Source organism: Naegleria gruberi (assembly GCF_000004985.1).
Source record: "Naegleria gruberi genomic scaffold NAEGRscaffold_88, whole genome shotgun sequence".
Taxonomy (NCBI): domain Eukaryota; phylum Heterolobosea; class Eutetramitea; order Acrasida; family Naegleriidae; genus Naegleria; species Naegleria gruberi.
In genome coordinates, this window is record NW_003163239.1 from 37,355 (window position 1) to 56,594 (window position 19,240).

Here is a 19,240-nt window from a genome sequence, read left to right on the forward strand (position 1 = left end):
AAACAGAAACTAAAGAAACAGCAAAGCCTATTCCAGTTGTGTGATCTTTCCACATGATCTCAGTTCATAATAGACACAAGAAAACACAATGCTAATAATAAAAATATAATTTTATTTAATTATTGAAATATGTGGAAAGATTTCCAACCTTGAAATTTACCTAGTTGGAAAATTTACCATTAGTGAATTTTATTGATGGTGTGATGATGATGACCATTAAGATATTTACCTTAATGATCGGACTTGCTGATGATATTGATGATAAAAGATATGATGAAGTGAAAATTCCACAACTCGATGAATACTAAGTGGAAAATTCAAACTCTCTTGATGGTGATATTAGACATCCCTACTAATGATACTACGTTGTTGAAATTCAATCATCATGATGAAAATATATGGTGAATGATGAATACACCACCAACAAGGTGAAAACTCCAAATATCCAAAAACTATTATTCGGAGTGTTGTTGATGATGTATTTGAATGGTACTATTCGAAGAAAGTTTGGTTGATGATGAAGTACATGTTGAAATATGGTCCATGTAATATTTTGAATATATGCATGTACCTATCTTGATGAAAACAAAATTCCAATCTATGAAATTCGAATATGTATTGCTTTATACTATTACAAATAATCCCACATATGAATTTCTGATGATGATTCACCAACTTTAATTTTTCCAATAACAAAATTACTATCTAATTCCATAACAATAAACTTCCACATAAAATTACTATTATTACTATTATATTGATGATGTATAGATGATGAGGTTCAATTCTTGGAGTGGGAAGATGAAGAACCACTCTGAAAATAAACTACTCATAAAATTGATATTTTTTATGAATGCTAGATACGTCTTTATTGAGTTTGCTGTATGATGAAAGTATAATAAAAATTACTACTGTAACTACTATTTAAATGATGTTGAGATGATGATGTGAAAGTTTGGTAGCTTACAGATATGAAACCACTCAAAGAATCATCAAGTCATTGACTTTATTTTTAGGTCTTCATTAAGTTGATCAGGTGAAACGGTTTCAAGATGCTTTCTTCTCTCACCCAAAGAAGTGATGGTGTTGAAAATTAGCATCAAGGTTCTTTTCAGAACCAGCTTTGTTGTTATCTAAGGTCAACCATAGAGAAGAGTGATACTGAGCTACTATTGTCAGTTACTAGGATGTAACTTGACTTGTTGGTAGAAGTTGAAGATTTGTTTGCTGAAACTCTTTGACGAATGTTAGAGATATTCGTTTTGCTTGGTGTTTGAATTATTTCAATACACTTTCTTTTGTTGAGCATAAAAATTATTTATCAACTCAATTTTATTGTTTACAATTTGTGTTTAAATACTAATGTTACATCGTTCCTCACAACTCTACACTACTTTATCTCAGTAAACTTTAATAAAAACACCTTTCTTAATTGAGTTTGACGAATTGATCAGTTCAATAATAATAATTTTACTGAGATTAGTGTAATCTAGTTTTTCCACTACCTGGACATCTTTCTGGACAAGTATTTAAATCAGCATCGTGGAATAAAAAGTGCATTGTTGTGAACATGGTAAGACTACTTTCATGCTTCATACAATCATCAGAACAAAAGTTCTTACAGAATAACCATGGAATGAATGGACCTTCCCATTGACCAATTGGATAACATTCTTGAACACTGTGTGAATAGAATAAGACAGCAGAAACTTGACCTTCATGATACATTGGAATAACTGGAACCAAAGTTTTACTCCAACCACTCAAGTGTGGAGCAGTGTAAACGTCATACCCAAAGTGGGTTCCCATCCCTTGGATACATGCCCCTTTAATGAATTGACGAGCAGTAGCTAACTTGTCAGTAAGTGGAATTTCAAAATTAAGCTTTCCTGGTTGGACAATTAAACGATCACCAATTGGTCCTCCATAAATGTCAGTATCTAAAGAGCATGCAAACTTTGGATCACGAGTAGCAATATCAATTTGATATCTATCTTTGGAGAGCTTGGTCCAAAATCCTGGAACAGTTGATCCATTCTTTAATTCCTCATGTAATTGAACTCCAAATCCACTCAATTGTCCCTTATTGGTATAATAAACAATAACTCTATTATTAATATATGGAATGCCCAAATATTCATGACATACACGAGCACCATCCAACAATTTCCATTCATTAGAGGCAACAGCAGCACTTTCGTTCAATGGAATTGGAGTTTTGCTGAAGAATGTATGTGTCAAACGATCACCCAATCCTTGGAATTTAGTAACCGATCTAGTATTTTGAATCATCTTGTCCAATTCAATACCTTGAAGTTCAGAGACAATCATCATCATGATAACAACAACAGCAAAAGCCACCTTCATCATCACAGAATTATTATTAATTCTCATCATCGGAACGGGTGCGCGATTTTTTATGTTTTTTTTTAATGGAGATGAAACTCTGAAAACTTGCACAATCTATGAAGTATCCTCCTTCGACCAGTCCGTCCTTAGAGTGGAACAGTGTGTTGGGCAACTCCTTTATGTTTGTGTGAGGTCCTTCCTTGAGGCCAATGTTAGTAATAGATTGCAATTATTATTTTAAGTGGGATGTTGGTTGATGAATGTTCCATGGCTCAAATTTATTTCTAATTGATGATATGAAGATATTGTGAGAGGAGAATCAACGCTAATCGAAGATGTTGTTGAAGTGCGGAAGATGAAGGTCCATCTCCTCAACAGTTCCTAATAATTAAAACAATTAAATATAAAAATTATGAATCCTCACCCGATCCATATCCAGTCTCACTACCCTGTGGATATATTTCATATGAAAAGTTTAAGGAATTATTCCAGATTGTCTCAAGGATTCCATCAGAAAAAATAGAGATGATATCAATCGTCTCTTCTCATCTGAAAAAAAGCAAGTTGCAAATTACCTTAATCAATAGTTTAGAAAACTTGAAAGAGGTGGAATTTCATTCGTGTTGAGAGTTGGTCCTGTAAATCTCAAACACCATGTCTTTGGAAGAGAATTTCCTCAGAGATGAAGATAAGGAAAAACAACTTGTCAAGAAAAAGAACAGAAACAAAAGAGAATGGAAAAGAAGGAGGAATTTCTTTTAAATGGAGAAGTGGCAAACCAGATACATGTGAATAAAAATACCAAATTTACAAAATGGGATTCACCTTCCAGAGACGGAAAGTAAATCACACTGATATGCATTTGGAAGAGTGATGGATTTTGGAAAGTATTCTTGCTTTTATCTAATTGCAAGTTTCGAATAAAAATGTTAATCCTTCTCATTCTAATTTAAAAATTGGTTAATAATATTTTGCTGTAGATACTTTTGGCGCCAAACAGTAACTAAACATGAGTGTATGCATTGTATTCGCTTCGTTACTAACCAATGATTCGTTCACATTAAGGTGGAACACCTGTCGAATTAGATGTCAAGAAAAGTGTGATATTCTCAAGTTGTGGAACAGATTCTTAATGCATAAATAACCAACAAATCAACATTTTCATGATTCTACTTCGATATTTCATTTTCTCTTTCGTATAAAACTAGATCAGAATTAAAATACGAAACATTGTTTATTTGTGGTTATTCTCGTCAAGAACTTGCCTTTTGAGGGTTTATCACGTTTTGTGAGGGATGTCAAGCTTTCACCTCAAGAATTGTCTTGTTTCAAACCACACAAAAAAAAATCAACAAGAAACTTAACGAAACTAATATCAAAATGAAAGGTTCCTACTTGCACGAATTGGTACAGAAACGCTCACAAGATGTGGAAACTAGACTAAAGCTTATTATTAAACACAGTATGACTCAAGTTTCGAATAATTGTGAGGAATATAAAAAACTTACGGAAGACGAAACTCTACAACGAATGCCATCATCACGAGAGTAAGTAAGCCAACCATCACCACAACACGTTTCTAATAACATTTATCATCACAACATGTTTAAATTTCTTGACCTTTTTTCAGTCACAAATCTTTCCAATACAAAGACTTTCTTCCATTCGAATGTCATGAAATTAGAAAGATGTGTGGCATGACAGAGAGAGAATTCTTCATGTCCATTCAAGAATCCACCTTTTCTTTCGAATTCCACAAAGATTTAGAAAATAAGAAATGTTTCGTCCAAAGCATGACGAAAGATTCCAAATTCTTCATCAAATCAGTTACCAAAATGGAAGCAAAAGAAATCAGATCCACCATCATTCCATCTCTCATTAAGGAAATGAAAAAATCACGAAATATTACCATTGCGCCAATTATGGGTTTATTCAAAATTATTGTAAACAAGAAAACTATTCGATTTGTGGTAACTTTGAACTTTTTCAAGCCAGCTGAGGATTTTATTGAAGCACTTTCGTTTGATGAGAGCAAGTCAATTTCCTATTCGAATGATTCATTGAATTCGTATAAACAACATCAACAGTATTCGTTGAGTGTAAATAGAAATGAAGATTTGGCGGGAAATGATTCGAATAACTTGTCGAGGAAGAGTCAATGGTTGAAATCCCATAGATTTTCAATCCAAGTGAATGATTTAAACAAATTGAAGGAATCTTGGAGTGAGTTGTATTAAAAATTATTCGAAACTTATCGAATGAGAACTTGAACATGAAAATGATTCGGCTGCAGATAAACATGAAGAATTAATGACAGTAGAAAACAATATACTAACAAAATAAAATACGAAACTCTCAAATTTGCTAAATTGAGAAGAAAAAGAAATTGTAAATGAAAAGGACATGGTTTCTAATAGATCGGATTAGTTTGAAATAGTCCAAGATGATGAACAGTTGCAACCTTTATTCTTATCTCCTTGGTCATGATATCCATAGTGAAAAATGGGAATGACTATAATTTTTACGAAACGGATTGAAACCTACCTATTTTGCAGCTTGCCTTCTTTTAATTCAATGATGGCAGGACTTTTGACATCTACCTTCCCCTTACGATAATGAAGGCATCATGAAATTATACTCTCGATATCACTTTCTATTCTCTCAAAAGGAATTTTGCTGTTTCAGATAAATGAAGACAAAGCTTCTATGGAAAACTATTAAAAGTTTCGTGGATATCGAAGGAAATTAGGAGTGAATGACAGTTTCCAATAACTGATCTTGGTTCCCTTATAGATTTTGGCGCCACTATCTTTGCGAGAAGAGGTTATTCGAATGAAGACGAAATGAATTTTTTCATCCCCGTGAAAGTATGCTCAACACCTATTTAGCAAATACAAATGGCAATGTTAACACAAAACGGATTCTTTGCGATAAGGGAGCCGAATCTAATTTAAACAAAAAGAAACTTAAATATTCTAGCAATAATTCAAAAAAAACATGTCTACAACACATCTATTCAATACTCTCAACAATAGTGCTAACAGATATCGTCACACTAGTCCTCATTCCATCATGATGATGTCAACTAACAATATTCTGCATTCGTCTCCTTCCACACTTTCGAATAATACCTTTCCAATAACCAAAGTGATTAAAAACAATGCAGTACCACATACACAGCAATCCAAGATAACAAAGCCATCCAAAACTAAAAAGGCAACCTATTTGGAAGGTTTCGACACTGTTTCTTTCACTGCCAATCAATCAATGTTTGGCGTTACTAGAAAACGAAAGAGTAAACCAATCGAATATGAACAAGTTTTGAATTTTGGTTGTATTGCTCCTCCTTCCAGTGAGAATAGTGTCATTCCACGAAAGATGAGACAATCTCTTGATAATTATTCAAGCGTTTCGTCCACTTCTTCCACAACGACGTCAAATGAAAGAACGAGTCCAAGAATTGTGAGAACTTCCATTAGTATTCGAGAATTGTTGAATTGAGTTGTTCAATTCTCAATTATATTGTAAATATTTCCCTTTGTAAATATGATGTAAATACTATTAGAGAGAGATTGTAGTAGCTTTCACATTAAGTTGTGAATTTTTTGCTATTCGAATAAAAACTAAATTATTTTCCTAGAATCCTATTTGCTTGTTAATTGTATTGAATTGAAGGATTAATTGATGACAATCAAATAAAATATCACGTCAATTATCACAAAATATTCGAATATTAAAGAGAAATAGTTTGTATAAAATTCATTTAACATTCCCAATCAAATGTTAAATCCGAATATTCACATCTTGCTCTTGTCATTGCTTTCAAATTAGCTAACATCCATTCAATTCTCTTTCCAGTCAATCGAATGCCATGATAATAAGTATTTGAAGAGAATGAACAAACTCCAATTTTCCATCTCAAATATTCTTCATTCTCTGGTGTTGAAAAACTTGTAAGGTTATAAATGTTTTTTCCTTTTAAGTCATCTTCAACACCAAGCATTTCATTAGAACCATTGGATCCAGAACAATAGAATGAGCCAGTTGATGATTCAAATAAGGTGTGATGCCATCCACACCAAATATCAACAATTGGTTGAGGTGTTTCAATTAATACAGGAAATCCAAAATCACTTGTCACTTCTCCTTGTGAAAGTTGTCCATATGAATTGAATCCAAAGCCATAAACCTTTCTACTTTCTGATTTTCATTATTTTGTATTTTCAAAAGAAGCGAAATAACTTACTAGTCAAAACAATGGTGTGAAGAGCTCCAAGAGCAAGCTTAATCACATGTTCTCCTAAATCATTCATTGGTTGGTGTCGAACGAATCGAGGATTATCTCCACTACTATTTCCCAATCCTTGTTGAGAATAAACTCCCCATCCTTGATTTCAAATACATGAATATTCATGTCAATTATTCAATAAAATTTGCAATTACAAACCTGTTGTGAGTAGTTTTCCATTAGCAGTAACTACCAAAGTTCTATAATAAGCAGGATACACATCAAGAATATGATCATCCTCATCCAGAACATACTCAAATTTAATTTTTCCTCCACCACACCCACCCAAACATCCATACGCATCAGATCCTGTTCCATAAACCTCATGATTATTAGTAATTGCCATCATGTGAGATAATCCAGTTCCAACATACTCAAAATGCAATGCTTCTTCCTGTCCAAACTTTTCCTCCTTCCACACATCATTAATTGAAAACAATCTTCCACTCTCCATCACAGCATATAACACTGAATTGGTAGCACACAATTGTTTGAAAGGACTTTTATCCATCTCTCTCAATTTCTCAGTATTCAATTCATGTAATTTGTCTGGATCCTCACCATCATCATAATTTGGATTTCCAATTACAAAAGATCCTCTTCCGAGCAGCAATACCTTACCACTCTTCATCAGGAAGATTACGATCGAATCACTATTAGTAACACTCAATACAATATCATCATGATCGGGAAAAAGTATGGTAGGGACAGCATGGGAGCCTGATCTATAGACGATCGATTCGTTGATGGAGTTACAGTTGGGAGTGTAGAGTTCGGGTCTGTAGAGACGATAAAAGTTTAATTCATACGATGCCATTTTTTTTTTACTGTCGTGGAGTTCATTGCTTTCAATATCAAAAAAGAACATCATCAGTTACAACAAGTTCATAATACGAGTACAAAGCTTTTTGAAGTTGACCAAGATATCATGTAAGAGTAGAATATTTTTGGACTATTAAATATATGAACATGAAGCTGGCGTAGCTCAGTCGGTAGAGCGTTGGTCTAATAAGCCATTGGTCGCCGGTTCGATCCCGTCCGTCAGCAGATAATTTTGATTTTTATCACAAGTTAAATTTATTTAAGCAAAATTGCAAAACTTCACAAACTTCTTGATTTCAAATCATTCTCTCAAAATTTTCAAAAATTCTTTTCTTTTCCATTTAAAAATAAGAATCAACCTTCTTACATTCGTATTTGGCACAGACCTTCTTATTTTCATATTCACAACAAACCTTCTTTCCACCAACTAACTTGTGCTTCTTACAGACCTTCTTTCCCTTTGACTTTTTAATGCATTTCTTGTAATTCTTCTTGTGGATACATTTGGAAGGAACAGTTTCATGTTTACAACAAACCTTCTTGGTGTTGTACTTGACACATTTGGAATGAGTCTTGTGTTTCTTACAGAATTGGACGTTCTTGTATTGGGCACAGAAATGTTTTGTCTTGTGTTCACAACATTTCTTGAAATTCTTCTTTTCCTTACAATATTTGACATTCTTGAATTTGCAACATTTCTTGGCATATGACACAACACGACATTTCTTGACACTGCTGCATTTTGGAGGAGCATATGAATCAGTAGTGTACTTGTCACAAACCTTGTGAGTTTCACACTTCTTGATTGGAACCTTTTCGTATTTTTCACAAACTTTCTTTGTGGCATGTTTTACACATTTAGTTTCGTTTGTGTATTTGGAACAATACTTCTTACTTCCCTTCTTGGCACAGACCTTCTTATTTCCATAGGAATCACAAGTTTTCCATGTCTTATGCTTGGCACAGGTTGTCTTTTTAGTTTCGTATTTGACACATCTCTTGGTTGGCTTACTATACTTGTCGCATTTAGAATAATTCTTGTATTTGAGACATTTTCCAGCACCAACAACAGCATACTTATCGCAAACCTTCTTTTGACCTTCGAGTTTGTGTTTCAAACATTTACCTTTAACTGTCTTGTAAGAAACACATTTCTTCTCACAAGGAGGTTTGTAAGTATCAGGTTTTGGTTGATAGGAATCAGTTGCTTGAACTGCCAAAATGGAAAGTAAGAGCACAAGGCCGATTACAATGATTTGCTTGGTTTGCATTTTTTTCTTGTTGAATAAAGATTGAGATAATGTTTCGAATATTTATGTGAAATGCAAAGACTACATTTAAAGGAAAATTGAAATTTATGGTAAATGAAAGAACTCGAGAAATTGTATAAATAGGGAGGATTGCTTTGGTGTGATTCCATTTCAATATATTTCTTGAAATATTGATTTTCTAAATTTAGTTAGATTGGTGATCAAAGTTTGAGCTTTGGATTTCTTGCTCTTTATCTAGAAATTGATCATCATTGATTATTTACTGTACTTTATCCAATTCTTGATTGGATTATTAAGAAACTTGAGTATTTTTGTCAATTTATCCCATAAGAATCTATGTTGTCCATTCTATTCAACATTCGAATCAATTTAGAACAGAATGGATTCAACTTGTCTTTTCTTCAATAAACTCAAACAATGTGAAGAAACTAAAATTTATTCAATTATCGAGATAGACCTCTCTTTCTAGTCGTTTGGCTGATATTTACAGAATTTCCACAATTACTGGAAGAACCTCCCGACTTGGCAGAGAAGATATTCGAATTCTCAAAAAACTTGGTTCCATTTAACAGATCCAAAACTGTTCTCTTTTTAGAATTCTCAATGTCTAAACTCACAATTGGAAATAAAATTTCAATACATTTCACATAGGTATCTGTACAAATCGTTTGATTTCTACTCGAATGTTGAACTCGACTTGGAAGAATCGTTGGTTCAGAATTTGCCTTATTTACAATAAAAAGTGTAGAATTGTTAAATCCCTGATCATCTATCAAGCTGCTATTCGAATCTGATGAATGGAATGATGTTACAGCTGCTCTATCATTGGAAGGATCCAAAATTGCCAACTTGATTGTTGCGCAATGGAGAGGAGTATTTCCCTCCTTATCTTGGTATTCCAAAACCTTGAGACACTTGTTAGTATTCTCTTCATTGAGCATTAAGAGGAAGGTTTTCAACACTTCATCGGCTCCATATCTACAGGCTGTGTGAATGGGTGTTTGACCGCTCTTGTCTGATTGACAAAGCATTTTCAAGTAAATTTCTCTGTTAAGGAATAGAGCAAGGATTCGAACAACATCCGCTGAATTATTGATACACGAAAGATGGAATAAATTTCTCGATTCATGGTCCATGTGCTTATTTACATTACTCAATTCGCTGAAATCATACAGGGAAATGAACATGGAGAGGAATCTCATCTTGACATTCTTATTTACATTTGAATAATCATTCGTCCTAGCAAAATCCTTAATTAATTGCATTAACGGTGTGAGACCGTTTTCATCCTTTGCACACAGCTGTAGCTTATCAGAAGCGCCGAAATGATTCTTTGTAATCAAAATTAAACCTTCCAAATCGTATTGCTCAACCACGAGATGCAAACAAGTTTTTGAATTACTTCTTCTACAATTGACTAAATTTGGGTTAAAATCTAAAATAGCAGTAACTACTCTGTGGTGTCGATTCTTAATTGCTAAATGAATTGGCGTGTTTCCAAACGCATCTTTTGAATCAATGCCAATGTCTTCTTCAGATTTTCTATTGAACACCTTTCTTCCAGCTAAAAGTAATAAAACACATTCTAAGGAGCCATTCGAAGCTGCGTAATGAAGTGGTGTTGCTTGACCTCTGTCTTTAACATTCAAAATGACGTCCTTTCTCTTCAGAAGCAGCGAGACAATGTCAGAGTGATTGAGTGAGCATGCCTTGTGGAGGATTGTTGATCCGTGTGAAGTTTCGTCTGGAATCATTGGATTGAATAAATTGTTACTAGAATATTGTTGAACAGCCAAATGGTTTAAATTCTCACCATCTGCCCATTCTAACAAAGAACTGACAGCTTGGAAATCATTTTGTGTGACTGCTTGGAATAAAAGAGTTGACCATTCACGTGGACTAAAGTGAATGAAATGATTAGAAAGTAGTATGTGTGAAAATATTGACGAAAAGTCGTCTATGGGCTGTGATGAGTCGGAAGTGGTGTGAGAAGATGTTTCGAATTTGGGAAGACTAGAAGGAGGAAGAGTCATCATTGTGTGTTGAGTTTCCTTTCGAATATGTCTTTGTGAGAATAGCCTTGTCGTGTGAAAAGCTTTTGGGACAACAGTGTGTTTCGGTGTTTTTCTTTTAAAATTTCTGCCAATTAATAAATAGCAGGGAAATGTTGGTGGCCGAAACTAAAAGAATCAAGGTTCAAATTAGGCAATTTAAAAAGCAAATTTTTCAATAACGGCAGTTTTTATGAATCTGTGCCGAGGTTTTAATCACCACAACCAAATCAAATTATCAATCTATTTGCTTAACTGCCAAGTGCCAGCTGTCTTGTTTTTTTGTATGATTATTAATACTTGTCATCGCTAGAGAGAGGAAATGAGGAAATTAAATAGCAGCAACAACATACCCTAACACCTTTTCTATCCATCGGTACATAATATCGGATTTAAAAAGGTTATTTTTCATTTGACATTCTCCTGGTTGAGCGCCAGGCATCCAAAATATTCACATTATTGGCGACTTGCCGCTTTTTTCCTTGCTTTTTATGGACCACATAAGTTTCGATAGACCAAAAATTGGTGTCTTATGTCTTGTTTGTTCTTTGAATGGTTGGCTAGCTGTCAAATGTAATGACATTAAAAAATCCCAAATACTTGAAAATTTAACCTAGCCAACGAAGACTTGATAAGGTCATCATGCGATGTGGTGATTCTTTGGTGATTCTTTCACTGGAGTGAAAATGCTTAATAGAGCTGTTTAGGTAGATTTGGTGTTGAGGGTTGACATCTTTAAATCAAAGAATAATTGAGCTCGTTCACTAGCAAAAACAATCAATGTTGGGTTACGTTCACAACTCAGTTTGCCAGAAAAGATCAGTGAAAATTCTTTTTAGGAGAAACGGAAATCGTGCTAGGTGCACTAATGGATAGCGTCAGAGGATCCTCTTCAGTTTCTTTTATGTTCTGTAGTGAAATAATTCAGGCTAGAAGAAGAGGAATGTAGAGGAACTGTAAATCACTGGTATAGACCTATGAATGATGCATCTACAGTTCTATCTTGTAATTGTTGCCTTTAGGGGTGATGTAAACTTAATGTTCTCAATCCCTTAATAGTAGATTTGTGAAATAAATATTCATTTAATAACATTATAGTTATATTCTGTTCGATTAATGTCATCCATGCATCAATTTCATTATTAATAGTCCAATAACATTCAAATTTTTAAACCTTAAATAATTATAATTATAAATCAATATCAATTTAACAATATATCCCGTTCTAATTGGCTTAAATAATAATATTATAATTGAAATGTACACTTGATAATTACTATTATTCCTATTACAATGGTCATCCTTTTAGCCTTTCATCCCGATTTTCGCAATATTCTACCAAATTAACTTGATGGCCATTCTTCAATTTCCACAACTCTTCATCACTCATCTCTGCTGTGATAACACAATCCAAATATCAAACTCTATTTGTCTGCAAGGATTAACATTAGTAAATATTTTTTCATTTTTTAATTTTTAATTTTATTGTTTAAAAAATTTCCTTGTCAGCAAAGCTTTTGAGATGAACCTTGATAAGAGATGAAGTAAGAACTTTTGTTTGCCCCAACAACAAACGGAACTCTGAAGAGATTTTATGAATAACTGAACATGAAGAAGCGATAAAAAAGTAACAAAAAATTAACAAAGAATGTTTTCCACCACATCAAACAACAATAACAATTTAAATAGTAATACGTATATTCAAAAGACTAATTTAATTAGTAGAGAAGAATTGGATTATATTCAATCTCATCAAATACACTTTCCTTCCATTAATAACAACAATTCAACAACTACAACCGATGAACAAGAACAACATGAAGAATGGCTGAATGAAATTGTTCAAACTCTCACTTTCCACTACACTGAATTGATCAGCAAACAAATGATGAGCCTCTTCTACCCTAGATATCAACACTTTTTGCAATGTCTCTTCATACCAGGAATTGGCACACGATTTGAGCAATTCTACAACTTTTTGGAGTGTTGTTCTTTTGAAGAGAAGGAAGCTTGGACTCATCAAGAAGCCTTTGAGGCCTTTGCTAATCATTTGGGAAGAGTGAGAACCTACAGAGCTTTGGCGTTGAAGGAGAGTGAATATCAAAAGATAATCTCTGATGATTCTATTCATCCAACAGGAAGATTGAAGATATCAAAGGAGATTGTTGAAGGAATGGTTGATTTGCATGGTGTTTGGAAGATTTGTCATGCCAGATTGTATATTGGACAAAGAATGGTCAAGTATGATCCTTCTCTTTCTCTACACGATCATCCAGAGACAACTACCTGCATTGCTTCACATTATATGGATTTACCAGAGAGGAAGATTTATTTGATGGAATTGGATTTACCACTCATTGAAGTGTTGGGTTATAAAGTGAGAGATGTTGCCTATGATAGGAATAGAAGATGGTTTTATTATGGAAAGATTTGGTTTGACAGCTTTGATGAAACTACTGAACGATATACCTTGTTCGAAATTCCACTCCTTTCAAAGAGGATGACTTCATTGAGGATTTTTGATAATCAGCAAGATATTGAAAACTTTTTGCGACCATTCAGAGAAAGTCAACAACTCTTAAAGAATCAATGTGATGATCAATCGGAAGAATAATTATTCAACTTTAATCGTAGTAGGGTTTTTAACCTTACACATTTTAAATTAAATAATTTTGATAATTAATATTTAAAAAAAATTCATCAACATCTAACAATAAGAAACGTTTTCATCTTTCAAAAATTAGATGATCACATTTCAACTTGTTGATTGGATCGGAAAGGAGGAAGAAAAAACAAACATCTGGTTGCAATATCAGCTAAGAGGAAAACATTCCTTCTCCTATCATCACTTTCATCACTTGGCCACAATTGGTCACGAACAAAAATACATTCCAACCAATGAGAATGGTATTAATTTGTATTGGCCAACTTGTGCCATCATTCACAATTCAATGTTAATTATTGCAGATAATGGATACTCGAGGATTAATATGTTCAATGTAGAAACCAGAGATCATTTGGGATTTTTCAACATTCCAAAACAAGCTCCTGAGCGATTACTCTCATGTGGAAATTCTCTGATTATTTCCTCCACCTTTAGAGTCTTTTCTTTAGATTTGACAAAGCTCAGCAATTCCAACACAACAATCAAGCTAAACGATTTGCAATGGAATGTGTTATTTGAACGTTGTATTATTAGTATTTGTCTGAGGAAGAAATTTACAAATCAAAACAATAACAAACAACATGCCCTAATCTATGTGGTTTTGGAGTCTGGAAGAGTATTCGAATTGGATAGCAATAATGGACAGATTGTAAGAGATTTTCAAATATTGGATCCATTCTCGAAAAATCCATTAATCCCAAGTGAACTTATCTATGTTTCCAAACTTAAATCATTCATCATGTTGGATAGCTACAAAAATAGTGTGGTTACTTTTTCAGATTGTACCCTTGAAATAACCCATCAATTCAACCTTATTGGAAAACATCTGTTCCGTTCTATTTACTATGACGACTACAAGAACCTTATTTATATTTGTACAAGCAAAAATGTACAAATTTACACCAGGGCTGGTATGTTAATCAATGTAATTCTGGATGAAAATGCAAAAGGAAGCAGACTGAGAGAACCTAGTCCATTTCAACTGTGTATGCCTTTTCAAAGTTTCATTCATGGAAATCGTTTCTATCTGGTTGACTATGATCACCATAGGATGTTGATATTCCTTTCGAATTAGTTCATCAACAAATTGGTCACTCAACAAATTTTTCCTGAATAAGCTCAAAATGATTTTTGGCTTGTGGCGACCTAAACTTACGTTTACGTTTAAGGACAGAGGAAAGGACTAAAATAGCACACATTTTGCTATTTGTGTAATCTCCAATTGATTATGGAAATTATAAAGTGTTGCGAGATTTAGCGAGATTAGAGGTTCTCGTTGGACAAGCTTTACGTTTTTAATTGTGGCGTTATTAATGACACATAGAAAGACATCAAAATATCAATTACAAGAAAAAAAACAAGATGGTACAAAAGCAAGTGAGAGATTCAAACAAGAAGAATTTAATTGGGTCAATTAGTTCACCACAAAAGATTGGCAAACAAAACAATAACATGCTGAAAGCTCCAAGTTTTGATTTTGATGTTGTGAGTTTCACCAATAATCACAGCATGTTTGCCACATCAAGACAGAGAAAAGCACCTGTGCAAGCTTATGAACAAGTACTTATTCTGCAACCTCAAACTCTCATTAGTTCTCATGAGCTTGAAATGCCTAGAAAAAAGCAGAAGAAACATCGAGTGACTGGGTCCAAGATTTTTGAAACTACTCTACCTGAAGATTTACATCCACCTCAAACAAGAGTCACAACTACATGCATAGCATCTTCATGCAACTGCTCTACATCCTCATCATTGAATGTATCAATGCAAACACCTTCTTCACCTGACCAGTTTATGATCGGTTACAATAATCAGCAGCTTAATACCAGCACTAAATCTTCATCCAGTTCTTCACGTATTCATCGCTCATCAATTTCAATCAGAGAATTGTTAAATTGACCGTTTCATTAAGCTAGGTCTAAAAATGGTCAACTAACATATTTGTAACGACACGTGTCTAACCACAAAGTAACAGATATTCCAGATCAGTAATTGACCACAACAGCGTAAAATTGTCAAACATTATTCTTTTGGGATTGGTTTTTCTAATGTGAAGGTCATGGTTTTATGGTGCTGTTAAAAAGTTAAAAAATATGCCACAACAGCATACCGATAGCAGATCAGCACATAACAGCCAACAACAATGCAACAAGACAAAGAGTTCAGTACCAGTATTTGTTTTGAATGATGTCTTGAACACTAGAGTTGAATACACTGTCCACAAGTCCATGTTTGGTGTCATTAAAAAGAGAAAGACGACTGTTCAGAGCTATGAAACTGTTCTTTATTTTAATCGTAAGGAAGAAACCAAAGCTTCTGGAATTCAAAAACAGCAGAAGAAACCAATTCAATTAAATATCCAACAAGCACAACACAAATCATCTTATTTACCTGTACAATCTAGGCCAATAAGAACAAAAATATCCATTAAAGAGTTGCTCAATCCACAACCTGAGATTTTCATTACCCCCAATCAATAAATGTTTCCAAATGTTTAAATATATTTGCTTGTGATGATTGAAAATTACTTTTTGTTTGCTTCCTCATCTGCCTTTGCTTCTTCCTTTGGTTTGTTGATTGCCTTGTTCAAAATCAATGAGAGGAAAAACATGACTGCACTAATTACAGTAATAACATAAAATACCATACGATGGTCGATTGGAAATTTGGACACTGCAACAGAGCCAGCGAATATGGATCCCCCAATTATTGGACTCACCATTCTCGAAAGTGCAACAAATGATTGAGCAGTACCATTCAATTTACCATAATTCTTCCTTGAAACACTGTTATTTGTAATGAGGAAAGTACCCAAGAAGCTATAACCATTAGAAACTTGTCTTACTAGGAGAATAAGACCAAGAACACTCCAAAACAACACATGTTTCCACATTGGATCATCTTCAGTAGCCACTAACCAAATAATTTCTGGGAAGATGACATTGAAAATAGTATCTACCAAAATACTCCAACGATAACAGGTTAATGGACTGAATTTGGCAATAACAACAGGTGTAATGAATAATTGATTCACAAAAATGATAAATCCTAAAAATCCTCCCATTACTTTGTGTTTCAAATTCCAAATTTACAAATATTTGTAGAGAATAACAAGTGAATATTTAACAATATTATAAAAAGAAAACTTACAACCAAGATGATAAGAGGACATTCCCAATCCTCCCTTATCTTTAGGAAGGACAGCAAAGAGAGGTAAACATTCATCAAACATGATTTGTTTCGATCCCAATAATAAATAGAGTAAGCATGTTGTTAATGGAACAGGAGAGGCCACCATTTCATGCTTTCTAAAACTATCGAACTTATTCTTGAGTTTTTGCAATAGGGTTTCCTTAATAACAATTGGTTCTTGATCCTGTTCTTCGAGGTCGTCGGTTGGAGTTGACAATAAATTTGTTTTGGAAATGGTACTTCCCTTACTCTTGTGTTTATCAGCAATCTCTTCTGATTCCTTGGCAATAAATTTTCTATAATACCAACTGTTCTTATTGGCCTCTTCCAGTTTCAAATAGCCCAATACGAAACCAACTAAGGAAAAGCTAGAAATGAAAAAACTTGGTAAAATGTAAGGGAATTGAATAACAAAGTTTTGTATCCACTCTGGGAAGAGCATGACAAAACTTGGATATTGTTGATAAGGTCTCGAAAATACACCACCAAGCAATGGTCCTAACACAGATGATAGACCAAATGTAATACTAGTCAATGAGAATGCTCTTGCCTGATTGGTACTATCAGTAATTTCTCCTAAATAACTTTTAACAACTCCCAAATTACTGTATTGTTTCCAATAAATTCCATTGTTTCCATTAAAGATTGTTCATTCAATGTTGTTCAATGTTTCCATTGGTTTTAAAGAAGTTCATTCAATATTAGAATGTAAATAACTCAAACATACCCATTCAATAAACCAAACATGAATCTACAAATACATGCCCACCATAACCATCTCGAAAATCCAAACATTAATCCACAAAGGCCACCAAAAAACGTTCCAAACAGTAAAACAGGCCTTCTTCCAATACTATCCGAAATAGTTCCCCAAAAGAAGGAACTAATAAATTGAGAAAGAAAGTATGCAGCAGCAACCAATCCAACATAATAACCATACTCTGTTGGATTATCAGTCAAGTTAAAATCAGCAATCATGAATGTAATATAGGGCATTAGGGATGTGAAAGTCAAACTATCACACAAATACAGGAAAAAGACGACAAATAATTTACCCCAGGGCAATGGAGTAACTTTTTGTGGTTGTTGTTTTTTCTTTTCTGTTTCTTCTTCTTTTTCTTCTTCTTCTTCGGAAGCTTTTTGTTTTACTTCATCTTCATCCAATTCTTCCAAGGCTCTACTGCTCATCAGATGATGACTAATTGCTATAGAATTTTCCTCTCCATCTGATCCTTCATCTTGTACAAGCCTTTTTAAATTCTTTTTCAATTCATATGTTTTTGTTTCCTCTGCTTCTTCTTCTCGCTCATCATCACGATCAGAATTAATTGATGAATTAATTGATACCGATTCACTATTCTTCCTCTTTACCATCTTCTTCTATGCAATTATAATTTTCTTTTTTTGTTGTTGAAACTCTTTCATTCTTGTTGTGTTTGTTGTTCAACAAAAGTTGGTGATGCTTCGGATTCTCCAATCAAGTTTAACCTCCTGACTTGGTACTGATTCAATTTATATAAATTGTCTTCAAAATTGAAGAAGCCGTATTTCGCTGTAGATATTCTTTTAAAACTCCAAAACTACCTCCTCGTGAGCACTAACTCTTTCAAAGTCAAGATGAACAATCATAAATGATGAATTGTTGTTATCAAGAATTAAGATTGGAATTCATTCTTCTTGTTTTTATTAAGCATACATCTCCCTCTTAACATTAATTCCCTCTCATTTGTTTTTTTATTGTGTGTGAAAAGATTGAAGAGTTCACTACTGAGAAAATCATTGCAAATGTGTTGAATTCATGCTCGTGTTAAATAAACATGTGAGTGTGGATTGATGAAGAATGGACTGGGAGCCATACACGTTGACTCATTTATCACCTCCTCCAGCTCTTTCCATTTCAGTTAGCTGTATTGTGAAATGTGGTAATAATTTTCATTGTAATCGTTGTTTCTGCTTGGAAAGGTATCTACCTGGGAGAGAGTTTGAGAACAAAGAATAAACAACTCTCTTGGTCCCTAAGGCATGCCAATTAAGCAATATTTAAATATTACCTGATATTGGAATTATTTCAAAAAGGATGGTATTCTCCAATTATGACCATCGAGACCATGGTTCATTGGTTCATTGTTTTATACACTCATCCAAATTTGAATATGATGATTAGCAGCATCTTAACGTTGTTAAGGTCTATACTTCACATGTGAAATAGGCAATCCTACTCATGAAATGAACTTACAGAGACGGAGAATAAAAATGCCACAAAGATTGTTTCACAACAAGTGGTCGTGTGTGGCATTGTCCCCAGTTCATTTGAGATGGTTGACTTTGAATGGAGAGGTTAAAATTCCTTAATCGAATCTTCCTTATTTCCATTGATTGCCTTAATATAATTCCTCTTCACCATATTCACTAATCACATCCGGTATACTGAAGTCAAATGGTCCTTTACCTGTGGTAGTCAGCTGTATATTAGATAACCAATAAAGTTTTGTCGTTTTGTAAATAATCATCGTCACCCTTGGACGCATTATTCTCCATTGAGGATTGTGGGATTGTGTGGTATTGGGAAGGTCATCATACTCTTAGAAGAATCAATTAAGTG

At 33.8% G+C, this 19,240-nt stretch overlaps 7 protein-coding genes and 1 non-coding gene across 8 annotated transcripts; 4 read left to right on the forward strand and 4 right to left on the reverse strand.

Moving 5' to 3' along the window:
• Nucleotides 1–1,479: 1,479 nt before the first annotated feature.
• Nucleotides 1,480–2,397, reverse strand: NAEGRDRAFT_54432 (uncharacterized protein; the record flags this gene model as incomplete). Its single annotated transcript, XM_002669044.1, has 1 exon — nucleotides 1,480–2,397. One exon carries the CDS (start codon nucleotides 2,395–2,397, stop codon nucleotides 1,480–1,482), a length of 918 nt encoding a protein of 305 aa, XP_002669090.1.
• A 1,332-nt stretch (nucleotides 2,398–3,729) lies between these two features.
• NAEGRDRAFT_54433 (uncharacterized protein) lies at nucleotides 3,730–4,586 on the forward strand (the record flags this gene model as incomplete). Its single annotated transcript, XM_002669023.1, has 2 exons — nucleotides 3,730–3,896; nucleotides 3,980–4,586. The coding sequence occupies 2 exons, from the start codon at nucleotides 3,730–3,732 to the stop codon at nucleotides 4,584–4,586; spliced, it is 774 nt and encodes a 257-aa protein (XP_002669069.1).
• Nucleotides 4,587–5,346: 760 nt separating this feature from the next.
• Nucleotides 5,347–5,989, forward strand: NAEGRDRAFT_82239 (uncharacterized protein; the record flags this gene model as incomplete). Its single annotated transcript, XM_002669024.1, has 1 exon — nucleotides 5,347–5,989. The coding sequence occupies one exon, from the start codon at nucleotides 5,347–5,349 to the stop codon at nucleotides 5,848–5,850; it is 504 nt and encodes a 167-aa protein (XP_002669070.1). The 3' UTR covers nucleotides 5,851–5,989.
• A 123-nt stretch (nucleotides 5,990–6,112) lies between these two features.
• NAEGRDRAFT_75972 (uncharacterized protein) lies at nucleotides 6,113–7,454 on the reverse strand (the record flags this gene model as incomplete). The annotated part of the gene is made up of 3 exons (XM_002669045.1): nucleotides 6,113–6,549; nucleotides 6,596–6,736; nucleotides 6,797–7,454. The coding sequence occupies 3 exons, from the start codon at nucleotides 7,452–7,454 to the stop codon at nucleotides 6,113–6,115; spliced, it is 1,236 nt and encodes a 411-aa protein (XP_002669091.1).
• Nucleotides 7,455–7,611: 157 nt separating this feature from the next.
• On the forward strand, nucleotides 7,612–7,684 carry NAEGRDRAFT_t829. Its single transcript has one exon. It is a non-coding gene; the product is annotated as a tRNA-Ile (tRNA).
• Nucleotides 7,685–7,800: 116 nt separating this feature from the next.
• NAEGRDRAFT_75973 (uncharacterized protein) lies at nucleotides 7,801–8,730 on the reverse strand (the record flags this gene model as incomplete). Its single annotated transcript, XM_002669046.1, has 1 exon — nucleotides 7,801–8,730. The coding sequence occupies one exon, from the start codon at nucleotides 8,728–8,730 to the stop codon at nucleotides 7,801–7,803; it is 930 nt and encodes a 309-aa protein (XP_002669092.1).
• Nucleotides 8,731–12,429: 3,699 nt separating this feature from the next.
• NAEGRDRAFT_54436 (uncharacterized protein) lies at nucleotides 12,430–15,345 on the forward strand (the record flags this gene model as incomplete). Its single annotated transcript, XM_002669025.1, has 3 exons — nucleotides 12,430–13,158; nucleotides 13,526–14,357; nucleotides 14,771–15,345. 3 exons carry the CDS (start codon nucleotides 12,430–12,432, stop codon nucleotides 15,343–15,345), a joined length of 2,136 nt encoding a protein of 711 aa, XP_002669071.1.
• A 625-nt stretch (nucleotides 15,346–15,970) lies between these two features.
• On the reverse strand, nucleotides 15,971–18,012 carry NAEGRDRAFT_75977 (uncharacterized protein; the record flags this gene model as incomplete). The annotated part of the gene is made up of 3 exons (XM_002669047.1): nucleotides 15,971–16,512; nucleotides 16,597–17,243; nucleotides 17,366–18,012. The coding sequence occupies 3 exons, from the start codon at nucleotides 18,010–18,012 to the stop codon at nucleotides 15,971–15,973; spliced, it is 1,836 nt and encodes a 611-aa protein (XP_002669093.1).
• Between the last annotated feature and the right edge of the window lie 1,228 nt (nucleotides 18,013–19,240).